This window comes from Saccostrea echinata, unplaced genomic scaffold (assembly GCF_033153115.1).
Source record: "Saccostrea echinata isolate AGI-Se365-2 ecotype Australia unplaced genomic scaffold, CSIRO_AGI_Sech_v1 ptg000022l, whole genome shotgun sequence".
In the NCBI taxonomy this organism is placed as follows: Eukaryota; Metazoa; Mollusca; class Bivalvia; order Ostreida; family Ostreidae; genus Saccostrea; species Saccostrea echinata.
The window spans coordinates 1,937,832-1,957,573 of NW_026889771.1; the positions used below are offsets into that span (position 1 = coordinate 1,937,832).

The 19,742-nt window shown below is 32.6% G+C and overlaps 1 protein-coding gene and 1 long non-coding RNA gene across 2 annotated transcripts; one reads left to right on the plus strand and one right to left on the minus strand.

Annotated features, from left to right (window-relative positions):
* Positions 1–8,187: 8,187 nt before the first annotated feature.
* Positions 8,188–13,057, plus strand: LOC133190777 (uncharacterized). Its single transcript, XM_061326465.1, has 3 exons — positions 8,188–8,479; positions 9,686–9,991; positions 12,798–13,057. Exons 1-3 carry the CDS (start codon positions 8,271–8,273, stop codon positions 12,868–12,870), a joined length of 588 nt encoding a protein of 195 aa, XP_061182449.1. The 5' UTR covers positions 8,188–8,270; the 3' UTR covers positions 12,871–13,057.
* Positions 13,058–18,791: 5,734 nt separating this feature from the next.
* Positions 18,792–19,461, minus strand: LOC133190778 (uncharacterized). Its single transcript, XR_009721613.1, has 3 exons — positions 19,401–19,461; positions 19,143–19,240; positions 18,792–18,915 (listed from the first exon to the last, which is right to left on the minus strand). It is a non-coding gene; the product is annotated as an uncharacterized LOC133190778 (long non-coding RNA).
* Between the last annotated feature and the right edge of the window lie 281 nt (positions 19,462–19,742).

Here is a 19,742-nt window from a genome sequence, read left to right on the forward strand (position 1 = left end):
AATTAGGCATGTTTTTGTAGAATGACTGTATTTCTTGACTATCCATTTTATATGATGAAGAGGGTCTAAAAAAATTATCTGAAATTTTCCCGACAAATTTGTAAAGTTATATTAAACACAGTTACACCTTAAAGTGAAAAGTGATTCAATAGGTGAGTCCATAGGCGTGGGGCCCGTTTTACAAAAAGAACTTACGACTAAGACTAAAATGTAATTTTGCAAATAACTTTCTTTTTTACAAAAATTAGAAAATGGTTTTAGTCTTTTGAAAAAGAATTTAGAAAGACGTATTTATGCGGACAGTTTGTAATAAAATCATTAATTGTGTAAGATTTTACAATCACCTAAAGTTTTTGATCTTAGTTGTAAGTTCTTTTGTAAAACGGATCCTGGTCAGTTTCAAAGTATGGCACTCACAATGAAAGAGGCATAGTTTTAAATGTTAATTCATTTCATGTATTATAATCACGAAACAAAAACCTTTGTTTCATCCCTCCTTTTTTTATGTTTTGTTAACCACATACACAGTACATTTATAGCTAGATAAATGTCTTCTCTTAAAAAAAAATAATAATTAGTGTTGGATAATTGGATGTTTCTTAGCCGAAAAATCAATTTAATGTATCTATTGTTGAATAGAGTAGGGAGAATGATTTTTAAAAAGAATAAGTTAATAATTCTAATGACAATGAGTTTACTTTTTCTACATATTTTCTTACAAAAAATACTAGATGTTGTAGTGACCCTATTTTACATTACTGTGTTGAACTCCTGACATCGGATATGTATTTTATTTAACATTATTTAAATATTATAACACATAATAACCATTCTTAGTTTGTAAATCAGTTCGTCGTTTTTTTTTACCATTTACGGCAAGTTTTTCATATTTTCAAGACTTCAATACATGATTATTTGCAATGTGTAAAATATGTACATTGTATTAAAAAAAATGTGTTAAGTGATGAAAACTATTCTTTAAATTGACTGTAAAATGATTGTTATTTGTTTAATAGACATAATTTTTTGAACATATCAAATAGTATCAAACATCTTTTTTTTTCAATTTAGTTTTTAGTAAAGATAGATAAAGTTCATTGATAATTATAAAACAGTTTTGTTGCACTCCTGACTGAAGTAAAATTAAAAAATAAATCCATAGAAAACGAAAATTTAAAGTATTGGCAATCTCAAGTGGTAACGAAATTGTGTAATATTTAAAGTTCAATACTTCATAATTAAAACAGGTGAAAGTATTTAAACTTGGCTCTGTATCTTGAATTATTCTCTATTGATAGAGAGACTAGCTAAAAAAATATTTAGAAGACAAAATATATTCTATTGTATATTTTTCTTCACAGAAAAACACTATAAGCAACTTTGTTTGTTTGTTTGTATGTTGTTTAACGCCCCTCTCGAGAATTTTTCACTCATATGGAGACGCCACCACTTGCCGGTGGAGAGCTGCAAATTTTGTCCTATACTCGGCACTTACGGCCATTGAGCAGTGAGGGATCTTTTTCATGACAGCACCTACTGCGACTAGGGACCTCGGTTTATACGGTCTCATCCGAAGGACCGGTCTCCACGTCCCACAGTGGGATTCGAACCAGCGATGTAAGGATCAACTCCTTACGCCGCGACTCTAGAGCAGACGCTCTAACCACTGCGCCACGCGGGCGACCTATAAGCAACTTAGGTCAACTATATTTATTTTCATCTATATTTATTCATATTTGATCAGCAATAATTCTAACATATTTGTTGCACTCCTGACTAAGAGCATGGGAGTCTTTAAAGTAGAATTGTGAAGTGAAATTACATCAGAACTTGTTCTGTTGTTTCACTGAAACTGAGGTAAAATTACTTGAATTTTATAATTATTTTTCAGTGTGTTTATTTTTTACTTTCATTAAAAAAAATCAAAGAAAAGATCAAAACACATCTGAAAATGAGAAAATTGAAAAAGAGAAGGAATTTAATAATAAAACTGTCGATAATTTAGTAATTAATTATTCAAATAGATCATTATTAATTAGAGAATATTTCTTAGCATAAATAGATAATAAACCATTATTTATTTATTTATTTCACAGATCTTCAAAAAATATTGAATTTTCAAAATGTCACAAAAAAGGTGTTGCGCTCCTGACATTTTTAGCATTATTTTTGTCCATAACTTTTTTGTGAGTTGAGATATCAACGAGATATTTGGGAGGTATTTAGACACTATCTAAAGACATATGCTGAGACAAAGAAATTTATTCCCATTTCCTGTGTTTTAGTGCAGGTTGATAAATATGTGTTTGGTCATTTTTTTTGGAATTCACCCAACTGCGAAATATTACTGTGATGGAAATATTTTTCTTTTAAAGCAGGAATTTTGTATAGTAAATGAAATGCAGGTGAAAGTAATTGAAACTACAAGGTATTTTACAGTGAAATTAATTAATTACAATTACAAGCAATGGAAAAAAAATGCTCAGTTACAAATTACTTCCAGTTTACTTTGAAAAATGTAATTAATTACACTAAATTACAATTACTCTTTTTCAGTTACCCTATTCTTGACGCGTCTTGTCTAAAAAAATTTAGGAAGGGGGGGGGTCATAGAAAATAGGAATGAATTATAGAAATCTCCGTGAGAACAAAAAGGTATGAAATAGTCAAATATTTTTTATCTTATTTAACATATAGTAATTTATAAAGAATTCATAGTAACATTTGTGGATAAATAGTCAACTGTACATGTTAATATAACTGAATTCGTGTGTAATGTAAATATTATATGACTACTTATAATCTATAGATAAAATCTTTAATAGACAATCATATTTGAAAAGGAAATTAAAATAAATGAAATAAACTTGCTAAATTTTAGAAAAAAAAATTGCTAATTTCAAATTTGAACCGATCCCGATGAAAATCGTTACAAAGTTATAGATTACTAAACGGAAGTTTTTGACATGCATTTGCCACCGATAAATTCAACTTGTTAAAATAGCAATACTTCAGTCAAAATTCTTGGAAAAAAATATTCAGGAATGTAAATTTCAAATGTCAATCCGACTTTTTTTTTTTTACATGTTTATTAGAATTTTAAATGTGAATTTATTAAATACCAATTTTCAACTCTAAAGCATCTTATTTACAAATGTAAAACATTTTAAAAATATTTTTCTTAAAATAAAGAGAATCAAATAATTTATAGAGGAGCTAATATCAGACTTTCAAACCATATTTCATAAACTATGTCTTAAAGATTTGTTAAATAAATTTGTTTAGCACTCCTCTTTAAAGATGGTGTTTATTTGTGGAAATTATCTTCGTTGAAAAATGATTCAATTAGCTTTTTGATGAAAAAAATATTGATTCCTAGATCCTAGCAAATCAGAATAATTTCACTGTAGACTAAACCAAAGAATTCACATACTAATTACAAACAAAAAGTTAAACGCATTTTTAAGAGATAAGAAAGCATTGTTGAATATTATATTAATACACATCCATATTTTACAGCAGTTTGTTTCTTAATACAAAAAATAAGCCTATTCTGGAACATTGTTCTCTTTATATTTTCCCTGCGATATTTGATTCAATGACGTCATAGGCGTCTTTGGATCAATAATGTAAGAGGCCTTTTTCTGGTTACGTTTCTTTTCAAATTTCTGTCTTTGTTTTTTGTTCCAGAAACAGAAAATTCGTTTGATATGGTACCGGGGCTCGCTGAATCTCCAGACATAGAAAAGAGGGTTACAGGCGCTGTTGAAAAGTATCGTCGTCAGGGATGTGGTGTAAATCTGTACGACGATTTTCGATTCAAAATTAAAAGGAAATGTATAAATGACCATAAAAGGAATAAATGCTGTCAGAAACACACCAGTGATGATGGATATTTTTCTGGCAATCCTTGCTTGCTCTCGCGCGAACACGATAGACTGAGCAGAATCTTTCGCGTCTGTGGATCGACCCAGTTTTAGACGAATTTGACAAACCATGTAAATAAACATGATGAGATTGAAAGCAACAATTGTTAAAAGGATACATCTGAAAAATAAGGACACCGCATTTCTCTTCACGTAGGCCATTACTTGGCATGAGATACCATATTTGTTCTTAAAATCAAAGAACAGGCCATAAATCATGATTAATCCTAATACCCATGATGCAACAGAAATTTTTAACATCAGTTTCCTTGTTATGAAAGAGTAGTATCGCATTGCTAAAATAAAAACACAGCAACGATCCAGATTCATCATGGTGATAATAAACAGTGATACAGTGGTGAAGAGAAAACCCAGGTACTTCTTGATGTCGCACTGGTAGTTCTCATAAAGCATAGCATTTGGTATGCTAATGAAAATTCCCGTCAGCAAATCAGACAAAGCCAAGTTTAGAGACATGATCCGGATTTGAAAACTGAGGCGGGAACTGATATACAACAATCCGATAGATATAATATTTTCTACCATCATCAAAATCCCAGCAGGAATAAGTATGTAATCCGACATTGGTGGCTCCGGTAAATTAAAATTTGGTGAAGTATCATTTTCTACATATGATTCTGAATGATTTCCAAAAATGTCCGACCAATTCATAATGTTCTTTATGTTAGATATATTCCGATATTTTTTTATTTGTTATGAAATAATTGAATCAGTCTTAGGTGGAATGTTGAAAAGTAAACGGATGTAGTGGAGTAGATTGTATATAAGGAACATTCGGAAATCAATACCTCTTTGACAATCACCTCCAATATTATTCAAAATTATTGAGTATCATAAGAGTAATTACTTCGTATTCATAAATGATAATGAAGGAATCATGAAATATAAGAAGATAACGAAGAGTATTCAAGCTCAAAAGTCCATTGAACATTACAAATTTTAGAGCAGAGCAAACACGGACCTCTAAAACATCAGAGGTGGGATCAGGTGCCATGGAGGAGTGAGCATCCCCTGCCGACAGGTCACACCCGTTGTGTGCTCCTTGTCATGATCGGTAAATAACGAAAAAATCCGTCGACAATTCAGTGTGTAAATAATGGCCTAACAATTAGTATGAAAAACGTCAGTCAGCATTTGACTTAATGATAAATTGTATTTGCTGACAGGGTCATTGAATCCACCATAGAACTTACGAAATGACGACTTTAAACGAGACAGCTGATATTCTTGTTTCATCAACTTGTTTGTCAATAACTTACCTCGTTTAAGAAACTGTTCATACGTAGAGCATGTTCTCGTGTATCGAATCAACTGAGAGATATAAACCTCATATGCAGGTGATGAAGGCATATTGCTGCATAAGTAAGGGAAGTTGAAGGTTGAAAAGTTAAAGTCATCACGTTTATCATAAAGTTTGGTTGTTAGATTACCATTAACGTCTTTTTCTAGTAAAATATCCAAATATGAAAAAAAAATCAGACTCTTTGGTATCTTTTATTTCAAGCTCACAGAGATATATCGTATCGACATAAGAATGGAAATAACCATATGATTGTTGATTGACAATACCTCGTCGATAAATCTAAATGTCGAGTTAAAGGCCACAGCAAGTGTTTTCTTCTTTTCACAAATAATATTCTGAACAAATTTTGCTTCATATGAATACAAAAATAGGCCTCCTAATAACGGGGGTCAATTGGTACCCATGGGAATTCCAATAGATTGTTGGAAGACCTGGTCTCCTAAAACCACATAGATATTGTCAATCAGAAACTCAAGCATCTTTTTAACATCAACTTCAGAGTACTTGTGTGTACAATCAGAATGTGGTTTTTTTTTTAAAATAATTTTGCAAATGACCAATGACAAGGTAAGTAAATTTACGAGTTCCATTTTTATTGAAAAAGTAACTGTCAATGATACCAAAAAGCCTGGACTTTAATTTATCGTGGGGAATGATTGTATATAAAATTGAAAAGTTTTTATGTTGTTGATTTCGGTAACATTTTGTGATTTCAAATTTTACAAAAGTATCTTGGAATTATTAAGTATTCACATCTGATTAATACCACTTCTCGAATATATTGTTGCACAGGATTCCTGAAGTTTCTCCTTCACTTATTATTTTAGTGAGGAGTTAAGGAAGAGGCTTGGTAGAACATTTACTTGAACCCGCTACGTATCTTTGTTTGTAAGGATTTTTATGAAGTTTCGGAATCCAATATAGATATGGTAATTCAAATTCATGTTGGTTGTTGGAAATATTAAAATATACAAATCTGACATATGATTTTGAAGAATATCCTATTTAGAAAGGGAGCTATGGGTATAAGTTGGATTACCACTTGTAGAATTAAATCCAAGTTCCTCTAAAATACATTTAATATAATGAGCCTTACAAACAAAGACAATGTTGTTACCTACTTTGTCAGCAGGGACAGTACATACTGATCGTGTAATCTATTTAATTCTTTTTCATTTGTGAATTATTGAACACAGAAGGATTGTTTTTCATTTTGCCCCTCAATCTCTTAATGAGAGATACATCCGATACATTTAATCCATTCCGACAACGTGTCAATGTCTGGCCCATCGCCAGGTGTAATCTTCAACAGAATCCATAATATTTATGAAATTATGACGCCAGTTAAAAGGTCAGGGTTCCCTAAATCTGGTCCTTTTTAAATTAATGATCTAAGGTCCTCATTATTAACAATAATCACGTCACCAGTAATAACGTGTCCAGCAGGACTATAGTTGTAGCGTGAAGAAGGATATGAAAAGGAAGGAGGATTATGTTTCAGATATTCGATATTTAGGCTCTGTAAAGTTTCCTTGTAATTAAAAAGTTTGGAAGCAATAGTCGATGAATATTTTTAGAAAATACAAGGTGTAGTCTTCAATTTGAAATATGGTGGAATACAAGACCCTTTTGTTATTAGGAATATTACTTATATTAACTGCGTAAATTCCTTTGTTGGCATATTGGAGTTTAAGGAAAAAACCGGTACCTCGAATTACCGAAATGCCCCTGATTTACCGAAATGCCCAAGAAATTACCGAAATGCCCCTTGAAACTACCGAAATGCCCCTTCAAAACTGTAATACTTTGTTTAATATGAAAGGTAGTGAGTTTAGTATATATATTTTATTCTTTGATATTAAAAAATATATTTACAACTGTCGTTTTTTCAAATAGTTTAATAGTTTGTGTTCATCCAAGAAAGATAACTCTTGTTATCTGTAATTGATCTTTCTTTGTGTAATATTTCTCCAAAATTATACATTATTGTATCAAATGTTATATTACTATCGAAGATTTATTACTTAATTTTTTTAAATCAACAATCTTTTATATCACTTTTTAATTCGTTGTCAATGTTTTCAATTATGTTCAGAGAAAGAAGATCGGTAGGCTATATACTGATGCTAAGTATTTTCATAGATTCAAAAATATATTTATATATATATATATATATATATATGTAAACTGTAAAACTATTTTATCAAAGTGAGACTCGTACGTGCACAATAAGCTACCGATATTTTAATCCGATCCAAGGAAAATCGTACATTTATATATATTTTTTATATACATGTATAAATATATATTTTTTTAAATGACAGTAACGTAATTTTGTTTTCATGTTAACAAAATTATTTTCTGAATGATGTCAATTTACAGGCCTAATTATTTTAAACTTTAAAGTTTAATATGCTATAAGCAAATCGTAACTTCATTTATTTGCTGTATTAAATTTTATAACTCTGAAAACTCCAGGGGTTTGGTCTCCCCTGCTGCATCCACTACTGTTAACTATAATTATCTGTACCATTATACATTCAAAAATTTGGCGTCATGTCTATTGTCATGTACGTGTCATCCTCGTTAATTGGCCATTTGTGTAGTTCTGTATTCATCCAGGTGTGTGTCGCATTTTATATAAACCTAATGTAAGTTACGCTGAAAAAATATTAATTACGTCAAAAGATTAAAATAATGAATCCAAATAAAAATATGTCACATTAAAAAAAAAGAAATTAATTTCTACAAAATAGAGCTACATGGTTATGCTTTTTTAATGTAATTTAATTTACACCGGGTAGTAGTATTTCGCTCTCAGAAACCGGAATATATTTCGAACCTACTGACACATGTCATACATGTGTATTCTGTTTATTGGTCATTTCGGGTCGCTTCACTAGTATATATATGAATATTTTCAGTGTCTTGGCAAAATATAAATTGAGTTATGAATTCCGATGACGTTTGAAATTTCAGTTTTGAGTTAGAAAAAAATCAAATCGCTTTCTGTACTCAACATGGCTGGTTGCTACCCTTGTGTTCAGTGTAAAAAACGCTGCCGAAATAACACTATACAATGTTGTAATTGTAACAGATGGGTACACGTACATTGTGTACCAATGAGTTCATCTCAACTTAAAATGTGGTCGCAGCCCCTTCTCAGCTTCCTTTGCCGAGACTGCTGTTTTACAGACAACGAGTACGACTTTTCAAAAGCACTGGAAAGGTAAGTTTTTATTTCTTTTGGTGAGCCCTTTTTATTTAAAAAACATTCGTATAATATGTCTTTTTTCGAATAATTCAAAGAATTATTTTTAACAGTTTAATTTACATTACGTGTAACTGTTCTTGATCCGCATCTGGTGCTTCTCAAAAAGCGATAGTTAAAGGACGAAATGGTGGTTTATTCGTTTTATTTGTAATCAACATTTGGCTTAAAAGATAAGTACATAATTTAAATCATTATTAAAATGTCAACAGAACATCTTGATTATCATCACAAAAGTGTCTAAGCAAATCTTGTTGCCAAAACTGTTCTTCTCATGCAGTAAAAAAGTTTTCTTTGCCCACTTTCGTTAAGGTGCACTAAGTCGTCGCTATAATCCCGATCGTACTTGATCGTTTTTGTTGATATTATGGATGCAGATGTCAGACACTTCAATTTCTTGTTAATTTTCTTAAGTTGGGCTTGGTATCGACTCCTGGTCAGGTCCTTGGAATATTTGAATCTTCCTCTCGGCAGAACTTCACAAACATAAATGAAGCGCACATCTTCCTTAAACGCATCAACAAGATTTGCTATGTGTCCAAATACTTCACTAGGAGACGAATCGTCACTTATGTCATTACCACCCACTAAAATAATTACAATGTCTGGTTTAAATTGTATGACTTCGTCAATCTTTGTACGTGGAACATTGTTCGCACGCAATCCAGGAACTCCAAAAAAATTTGAGACACCGGGAATTTTCAAATCACCTTTACAAAATTTTTCAAGTCTGGTGATGTAACTGGAACCCAACAATGCTACCTTAGCCATGACTATGCGTGGAACTATAAAACCGAGCTGAAAATTTTCTTATATTTGTATGCATTAAAGCTTGGGGATAATTACACATTAAACCCCATTTACTGTGTATGACCACTACTCGGATGCGCCGTAATTATTTTAATTTAATATCTTTTAACTACAACTCTGCTCACTTAATATGAAATACTGCTTGGGATAATTAATATAATTATGATGATGAACACGTCTGTAAATTAAATGCGAAGTCGGTAAATAAATCGGTTATTGTTTTATATATCTAATATCTTTGAAACGTGATTGATTTAAACTGTGTAATTTACAGGAAATTCCTATCTTTATATAAAGTAATAAATCAAATAGAAAGATCTTTTTAATTTTAGTTATGCCATATATGACTTTCAGGATTTCCAGTGCTCTTCACTCCGACCCCAAGGACTTAAAGATGACAGTTTCATCAGAATCCCTCCTGCTAGAGACGTACGGCGTGAAAATCCCGAAGCAGACTAACCCATCCGATCAAACTGTAGATGAGGTTTCCAGAGACATACTTAAACAGTTTCACCCAGCAATTCTGTCCGCAGTATTCCCGGCTAAAACTGTTGGTGATGGCAACTGTATGTACCGTGCTGTATCTCGGGCTATGACGGGATCAGAATCACATCATGTCCACTTTCGATTGTTGACTGCGATCGAGATCCTGCAAAATAAGTATTATTATGATCCTGATCATAGAAAATTTGTTGATCTAGTAAATGACAATAGAATTGTTTGTTCACCATATTCAGAATCGTTACAAGACGCTGTTTCACTATATGCATTTTCTTCTATGACTCACATTTTTGCCCTGAGTGCTGCTTTACGTCAGCCAATAAGATCATACTATCCACCCCAACTGTCCGCTGAATTTGTTTCAGAACCTCACTCAAGGAAAGTTATAGGTAGGGGTGTTAAAATGTCTGAGTCACCTACTATTACAATTATGTGGACTCAAATGCGTTCTTTATCACACAAAGTATCATTTTCACCCAATCATTTCGTACCACTTATCAATGTGCATGCGGCCAGTGAGCAAGATGTTGTTAACTGTGATGTGAGCATGTTGAGCGAAATTACGAGTGATTGTGAAGTTGAAGTTAGCAAGATTCAATGTGAGAGTGTTAGTGATACTTCAAGTGCCAAAAACACTCCAATTACGCATGTAGAAGAGCGCAAGATTGACTATAATCAGAGTAAATGTGACATTTTAAGTGAGACTGTGAGTGAATCTGACAACAACATTTCTGTGGTTCAAGAATCTTGTGAAATGGACATAAATAGCGAGTCTGGGGCGAGTGAAACTATTCATGCACCGTTTATTGCGAATGAATCTGTACATGACTTAGCAAACGGTTGTCTTGATAGAGCATTCCTAGACGTCAATGACCTAGTGACTTTGTTACAATCGTTTTCCTTTACTGAATCGCACGCGTCAATTCCGACTGGATTAAAAAATGATGTATATTTTGTAGTACAAAACTCGCACAATCTTGGCAAACGGACAAAAGGCCAAAGAAGTTCCTTTTCCGATGACTGTGGAGTTTGGAACTCCTCCTCAGGCAGCACTCCAAAGACGTGTTTTATACGAACGGAAAGTGGTGATCTAAAAAATGTATTTTTAAAGAATGGGGCGTATTGTACACAGAAAAAGGAAAAAGGGAAGCGCGTGTATGTTCCCCTTGAGCCCCAACCAGAAAACTCAGTGATCGAGTTATATCGTCATTACACAACCCTTAAGCAAGATTCTTCATACAAAAAACGTGTTTCGTGGCTGGCAAGTGACAATGAGGAACAAATCGCGCTCGTGGAATATTTAGGCCATTTTCCGGGACTTGCCTCACACGGAAATTCTAAACAAAAAACCGAGTACATGCGAACGCCTGCCACTGTAATGCAGGAAATGTCTAACCTCTTGAGTAGTAAAAGACCTGGGGACGTGTACAATGTACTGACAGCAAAATATGACGAACTACAAGGACCAACTAGTAAAAAACAGATCTATGACAAAAATCGTAATGACAAAAAGAAAGTACGTAGCGATCAAGGACATTTCTTACGTAGGGGTAATATCGCGGATCACGTATCCGAAATTGATAAATTGGTCGCGAAGGGTGGTTCGATTGTTCAGTCGATCATCAGGGATCAGGGGAAGGCACCGTGCCTTATTCTGTATAACGAAGACCAAATGACAGACATTAAAAACTTGTGCTGCACGGGACAATCACCTTTAGGCATTGACAAGACATTCAACCTTTGCGACATGCATGTGACAGCGACCTGCTACAGACAAAGTAGTGTTGTAATGGAAAGTACTGGGGAACCTCCAATTTTTTTAGGTCCCCTTTACATTCATGACAACAGCGACTTTGAAACTTACAGCAATTTTTTTAACCATATGAGGACAAAATTATCCGACAGTGACACAACTAAACTTGTTTTTGGTTCGGACGAAGAAAAAGCTCTTGTCAATGCTATTACGACAGCATTCCCAAATTCACAACACATGTTATGTAAAAGACATCTTTACCAAAACACGAAACAAAAGCTTGTCGATGATTGCGTTGACAAATCGGACAGACGAGAAATCTTGGACTTAATTTACGGGGATGACGGACTAATTACAGCAGATGATACCATTTGTTTCGAGGCAAAATGTGAGCATATTGAAGATGTCTCGCGAGAGCTGTCGGGGAAATTTTTAAAATATTTCCAAAACAAACTGAAATCTAATCTGAAAGAAAAAGTGAACAAGCCGATGGCATCTGGATTTGTTGATAGTCCATGGACTAACAACAATTCAGAATCTTTAAATCATATTTTGAAACAAGCAATCAACTGGAAATCACAACCTCTTTTGGATTTGACTATAACCCTGACAGGTCTCATAGACACCCAATTTAAGGATCTAAAAAAGGCTTTAGTAGGGACGGGACAGTACAGACTAGCGGACACCCACAGACATTTTGAGGTTTCAAAGTCTGTGTGGGTGTCTAAAACAACAGATGAACGGAACAGACATTATAAGAAATTTCGAAATTTCAAAGCAACGGAAAAGACGACGGTTACTTCGACAGACGGGAAGATGACGATTGTTAAACCCAAGTCGCTAGGGAAGAAATTAGGACAGAGGAAGAGAAAAATCAATGAGAGGACTACCACTATAAAAAAAGGGAAAATGTAATTAAATTAAATGGATGGTGCGTACGCCGTATCTCATTGTCGAGATGCCCCCTTTTGGGGTAGGATTCGACCATCTAAATTTGATTATATTTCCTGACAATTTATCCTTCAGATTAGTAATCCTCTTCCTGGAACATTCGGGTCCCTATGTCGCCTTGTCGCGACATTGCTTGATGCATGGGGATGTACATGTACATAACAGTTGTTGTATATAATATTAGATATCAGACAAATGTTGTATATAATATTAGTTTAATCGTTTAATCATGTAATTAATGTGTAAATTCTTGCATTTCAGGTCCTCCTTAATTCGAAAGATCGTATATGCACAGAAAGTTTATTTTCACAATATTTGTATAAATGACAATTAGTTTTCTTGAACCAGTTGACAATTAGTGTTTTCCTAAGTTGGGGATTTATTTCATTAACCATGTCTTCCTTTCTGGATTATTCCTTTTTTAAAAACGATTTTTAAGTTGAGGATTTGTTTCTTTAACCATGTCTTCCTTTCAGGATTTTTCCTTTTTTAAAAATTATTTTTTATCGATTCATTATTCAATTTTGGGTTTAATTATTTATCATTTCAAGAATGATTTTTTTTTTCACTATTCATCTTTGGGTTTATTTATTATTATTTCAAGTTTCGTCTTTGGGTTGAATAATTATTATTTCAAGTTTGATCATTGGATTAAATTATTATTATAATTTCGATTACAAAACTTTTCATTACAAAACTGAATAAAATTAAAAATAAAAACAGATTTCCGTTATAATTCGTCTTCTTCCTTCGCTTACTCGAGACTTTGTTCAGCAATTAAGTTTGCCATTCCCTGTATACGATGGCTGACCTTGTGTACTGCATTTGATTTATATTCAGCTTTTGATTACCCAGAAGTCCCTTTTAAAACTCTTTTTTTAAACCTTATATGTTATATTATACTTATATGAGATGTAAATAAAAACAGTATACTTACTTGTACTTCTGTCATGTTTTCTTCTTCTTCTTCCTTTTTAAAAAAAATATTTAACAAGACATACGGTATAAAAAATTTTTGTCATCAAAATAATAATAAAAAAAAAAAAAAAAGAGGGATCATTAAATCATAAAATAATAAAATTACAACAACGGACAATGCATGTAACGTGCTTCCCGCTGAGACAATGTTGCAAGAGTTATCGTTCTTAGATGTCACGATAATCGAGCGAATTAAACACAATTTTTTACATTTGTGTTCAAAATACAAAGTTTTATTAATAAAATTTATCATAAATTATCATAAAATGCCTATTTCGATATAATTAAAGGGGCATTTCGGTAGTTTTAAGGGGCATTTCGGTAATTTCCAGGGGCATTTCGGTAAATCAGGGGCATTTCGGTAATTCGGGTTACCCGGAAAAAACGGGTTGTTTTAGCTGCATTCTCTTCTGTAAAAAGTGTCGGTTTAAAAAGCCGATGATTTTCAATATCCATAACCACAAATCCGAGCCTGTATTCTGGTGTCGAGGAATAAAAAAAGGGGACTTTCCTTGACCTTTTCAAGTAGACTTTTAAAAGTTTCAAAGGGACAGAGTAAAGTTTGGTGCGAATGTGCTGAAGACCTAACTGTTGATTTACATAAGGTAGTAATGAATCAAAGGAGACATCGTGTATAAAAGGTTTATTATAAGACCGATGCCCATGACTACGTTTACGTCTCTGTGTATGGTTCAAAAGTCCCATCACATTACACTGTGGACTGGAAAGATTCCCAACACTATCGACATTGTCATTGCATCCATAAGGAAAGACTGTGCCTAGTTTTCTAATCCAATATTCTTCTTGTTGTCTACGGAGAGGTGTACTCATTGATGGACTGTTTTTATGATGGTAAATCTTTTCTAGAATTCTAACTTTCATTGACAAAATAGAATGATCAGGTAAATTAAAATGTTTGTATAGAAGCTGCTGGCCCCATCATCTGAGAAAATGATGAAGTTCCCTTTATTGACAGTTATGTTTAAATAATTAATATTACTATATAATCACATCTGTAATTGTTTGATAAGGATGGTCTATTTTCGCAATAGTAATTTTACAGCATCGAAAATAATGGAGTGCTGATTTAATGTCAAGTAAATCGAAATTTTTTTTTTTTTTTTTGTAAATTCAGCATGACTGTTTTGTTTTGTTCTTTTTCTAAAAGTAGAAATGGTTTACCAAGTTTACAAAGGTTAATGCCACTTTTAATCCTCTTTTATAGAATATAGTGAGTAGAGAGGGTTATCCCATTGTTGCAAACCACGATTTTGAGTCCACAAGCTCCCTCAAACCCGGGTGACAATGAAAACGACAACTTTATTCTCATAAAACTGGTAACAGTTGTAGAGAACAATAAATACCGGATATTACAACATATACAAATGACAATGCGCATTCCGTGGCAGAATGAACCAGGAGAGCGACCTCTTGAGATAATCATTTGAATACATTTACATAGCTTTACCAACTGTTTCTTTTTGTAAATTGAAACAGATTCTCAAATATGAATGTATTCGGGTTCATATGGAATCCGGATAGGGCCATGCAGTTCACTATCGCATCATCGCACCATCGAAGTTTGAGTCGATAGTGCGATGACGCGATAATGCGATGACGATGAAGCGATGGTGCGATAACGATGAAGCGATGGTGCGATAGCGCGATGACGATGATGCGATGACACGACAATGCGATGACGATTATGCGATGGTACGATGAAGCGATGGCACGATAGCGATGATGCCATGGTGCGATAGCGATGATGCCATGGCGCGATAGTGAAGACGCGATGCTATATCGTGTCATCGTTATTGCTTTATCGCACTATCGTCATCGTGTCATCGCACCGTCGCTCTATCGACTGGTACTTTCTATAACCGGATAACATTCCCAGCAGTCATTGCACAACATGGCGTTTGTTGACGAAAAGATTCAAGAAAATTTCTTTAAGGATACGATAATAAAGAAATCATATTCCTTCTTTTGAGTAATTATGGTGTAAAAATAATAAGGTAGGTATTATTAATTGTCATAAATTATGATAATATAAGTACCTGTATAGGCTAATATTTTCTCTAAGAGTAATAAAGTTACTATACATTAAATTTATAGTCTCATTCAAAGATTGTTTATAGGCGTGTTCTACTTGTATGTATATATCTGTTATTTAAGAAATAGTAATTGAAGTTAAAATCTCCCATTTAAAGATATATTTTATGCATTATTTTTTAAAATAATTAAGCTGTAGACATTTGAAAAGGCGCATGACCAGAATTAATTTAAGAAGACGGAGATCATACAATGTATGACAATAAGGGCTATTCAGGTAATATTGCTTGTGTTTTATTTCATCTTTCTTTTTTGATAGATTGATCAAATCTAGAAAAATCGTCAGTAACATCTACATTTTGATGATAGCTCATTATTTTTAGTTAACTCATACAAATGTTAAAAATTTCATATGATTTACATATATTCTACTCCAAGAAAGAAATGATGTTCAGTGGACAGACCTCTTGGGTGTCGTTCGATGAAACGAAGACTTCTTCAGAAACATGGCATCTTTATAGGAAGGTATATTATCTTATTATGATTAATAAACAGAATTCAGGTTTCTTGTTCAAAGTATTAATTTTATTCCTTTAATTCAGCAGAATGCCAATTATACAGAATATTTGCTGACATTACTTTTATGAGCTTAAGGACAAACACAACAATTATACAGAATATTTGCTGACATTACTTTTATGAGCTTAAGGACATACACAACGTAGTGTTGGAATTTTATTTTCTTATTCCCTTGTTGATTTAATTAAGAGTTCAATAATTGAAAAACCTTTGTACAATTTAATGATGCCTGTAAATGCCGTTACCTCCTCTGAAGCAAATGTTGAGGAAATACCAGCTAAAACTATATTTTTGTTTTTTTTTTTCTTTGAGAAAATACAATGATTTTCATCATTTGACATCTTTTGAAAACTCCTGGTAATGTATGCTTTTTTTTTTTTTTTTTTTTTTTTTTTTTTTTTTTGTCTTAAAACACCTGATGAGATTCTATAATTTTAAATTAGGAATATCCTGGAAAATAGTTGGTAAGGTACATGTAAATGCAAGTTGCATATGACCTTAAGAGGCAATAATGCTTTTCTTAGTCACAATTTGCAACTTCTATACTACTTGTCATGTATTTCTAACTCATCCCTTCATTTTCCTTTTCTTTCAGAAGGTACATCTGAAATTAATCTAAACATGCTCTTGGCGTTTTGGACTGGAGCTGACACAATCCCTCCACTAGGATTTCACAAAAAGCTTGAAATTAAATTTGTGGAAGACCCTGCCTGTTTGCCAGTTGCACATACCTGCGATCTTTTGTTGAAAATATCTAGGGGAATTTCACAGAAAAATGTAGTTGGCATTCACTTGGGGGGGGGGGGGGGGATACCATCTTGCTTAAGAAAATAACTTTATGTATTCAATGCTATATCTATGTTTTGAAAGTTTTCATTCAATTAATTTTTAAACTCAATAATGGCAGTGATAGTCATATTAAGGAATAAGAGTATTTCTTAAGGGAAAGATAATACTAAAGGACATTGATAATCATATGAGGAGCATTTCTTCAGGGAAAGATAATGCAAAAAGACATTGATTTTTGTATGGGAATATTAATTGTTATTTGGTGTATTTGTGGTAGTAAGCATGCTTTTGAATTTTAAATTCTAGATTGTTGCATCTGTATGCCAAAAAAGTTTTTCTCAGAGCAGTTTGCTTTCCTTATTTTATATCCTCATTTTAAAATTTTCATTAATAGTTGTTCTAATGAATATGGCATGTATGGCGACCCAATAAACATAGTAATAATTTCTGTTTGTGACTTTTAATTCATACACTTAGATGATTATTGTACAACATTTTTCATGAAAATTGAAAAAAGTCAAGTGAAACATCAGGTGATGATTTATTCTCTAATCTTAATTTGGATTTTACACCTTTTCAACCAAGTACTTCAAAGCCTCCATGGCCTTCTCAGTAGTGTTTGGAACAGTTCTCCCACCCTCCAAAAGCAAATGATCAAAGTATGCTGCATTGTCCTCACAACATCCTGTCGAGCTTGGACTAGGAAATAATCTTTGAAACTCTAGCACGTCATGAATATCCACTGGAAATTTATAATCTACTGCACCTGTACATAAAAAAAATGAAGTCATAATGTGTTGAAATTGTTTTAAATTTGAGCACTGAAAAACAACCAAGGTATCTAAGGAGAAAGGTAAACACAGAAAAATATTCAAATTAAAGTTAGTGATTAAACAAATCTTTGCTAGGAAATATACCAAAATTTTAGGGTGGAAAAACATCATTTCTGGTTTTCCTGGGAGACTTCCATCATCATAGCGTCTTTGTGCTCTGATGTAATGGTTATTCCATTCTGTTTTTATTTGATCAAGGGTATAGAGAGGAGTATGGGAGGGTTATCTCTCCCCTAGGTCAGAAAATTTATAATAAAAATGCATACAAGTGTGTTGCATTCTGGAGGTCATTTTTTTCAAATATGAAATAAACAAATAAATAGCAAAACTTTAAACAAAAGATTGGTGTTTTCATGGGTTGCAATAGCATCCAGCCCCCCCCCCCCCTTGATGGCTCTGGAGTATAACTAAAACTATAAAAAGAACTGTGTCACCTTGAACTCTTTTAAATGAAACTGATGCAAATAATGAAAGTATGAAGTTTGCAAAATTTATTATTTTTAAAATTATCTGTGGTATCAGATTACACAATGACGCCCATGAAGATAATAATATGAAGAATTTTTTTTTGGTCTTTGAAAAGTAATAGTGAAAATAATCAGTTGATCTATTTCCTTTTAATAAACATATATAAGATAACAATTTTCCCTCAGGAAAATGTTCAGAAAAGTAGAGAGTTTGAAAAGAAACTTAAATGAGGATTACAAATACAAATTTTTAAAGTATTCAATTACTTCAGTTATTTGATCTTAGATTAAGTTGGGACTAACTGAATTGACTGTGTAGTAGACCATTCAGATTTGATCAAGCCCCCCCCCCCCCCCCCCCCCGATTTTCAAATCAAAGGGCAAATTACTCTAACTTCTACTGCAGGAGTGTTAACTGGAATAGGAACTCAATCCTAGGTGTGCAGATTTTAGAAGGTTATTAAACTCATCTGATTTGTTTATACAACATAAGTTACTGAATCATATTGTTATTTAACAAATAAAAACTTCATATTCATACCTGGTTAGACATTGATCTTCCTTTGATTACACTTTTTTCTCCACACATGTCATCATTATCGTACCAACGGAAGGATTTTTGAATGTCCTCAATGTATATATTCTCAGTTCCAGCATCAAGTCTCACACACCTTGGAGCACCTATGTATTGGAAAACTCATACTACCATGAACTAAGACAAATATGGTTTCTTTGTTCAAGTAAATATATTTTACAAAATAATGCATTTTATGTGTATTTATTCTGTATCAATACAAAATAATGTATTTAGAATGTTACTTAGTAGAAAATTAACTTGTGAAAATTAAACTGCATTTACAGTTTCAGGAATATATTTATCAATGATTTGTAAAAATTATATACTCAACTATTTATTTCCTCCAGGTATTTCAAGAAATATGATGCTACAACAAAAGAGTCATTGTTTGTTCTTGCAACTTTAAGCCATAGTATTCGTCTTGAAAATCTGAAAGAATAGGAATTTGATCATTTAGATTAATAGTTAATATTGTTTTCTGATATGTAGCTACAACAGTATATAACAATCATAAATTCTATAACTTCACAATTTTTTTTAATCTTACATGACTCAAATGAACACTAAAAGCTGATGCACATTAACTTACCCACACATTGCACCATGTATAGCGAAGCCAAATGGCTTCAACTTGTCGTACCCATCAACATATGCAAGATAATTTGGTCCATTGTTTACATGTAGATACATTCTTCTTGTCAAGCAGTGACTTGCTCTTAGATCAACTCCATCAGGATCGATTATTCTCAATAAACACAACATGTTATCCCTGGAACAGTATATATATATAATTAATCATCAACGATTTTTAAATCTAACCATTACATGTACATTTTAACAAAAAAAAAAAATGATTTCAATGAAATTATTATAAATATCTTATTTACATGTATATAAAACTCAGAAATGCAATGGGCACATCGTTTGAATT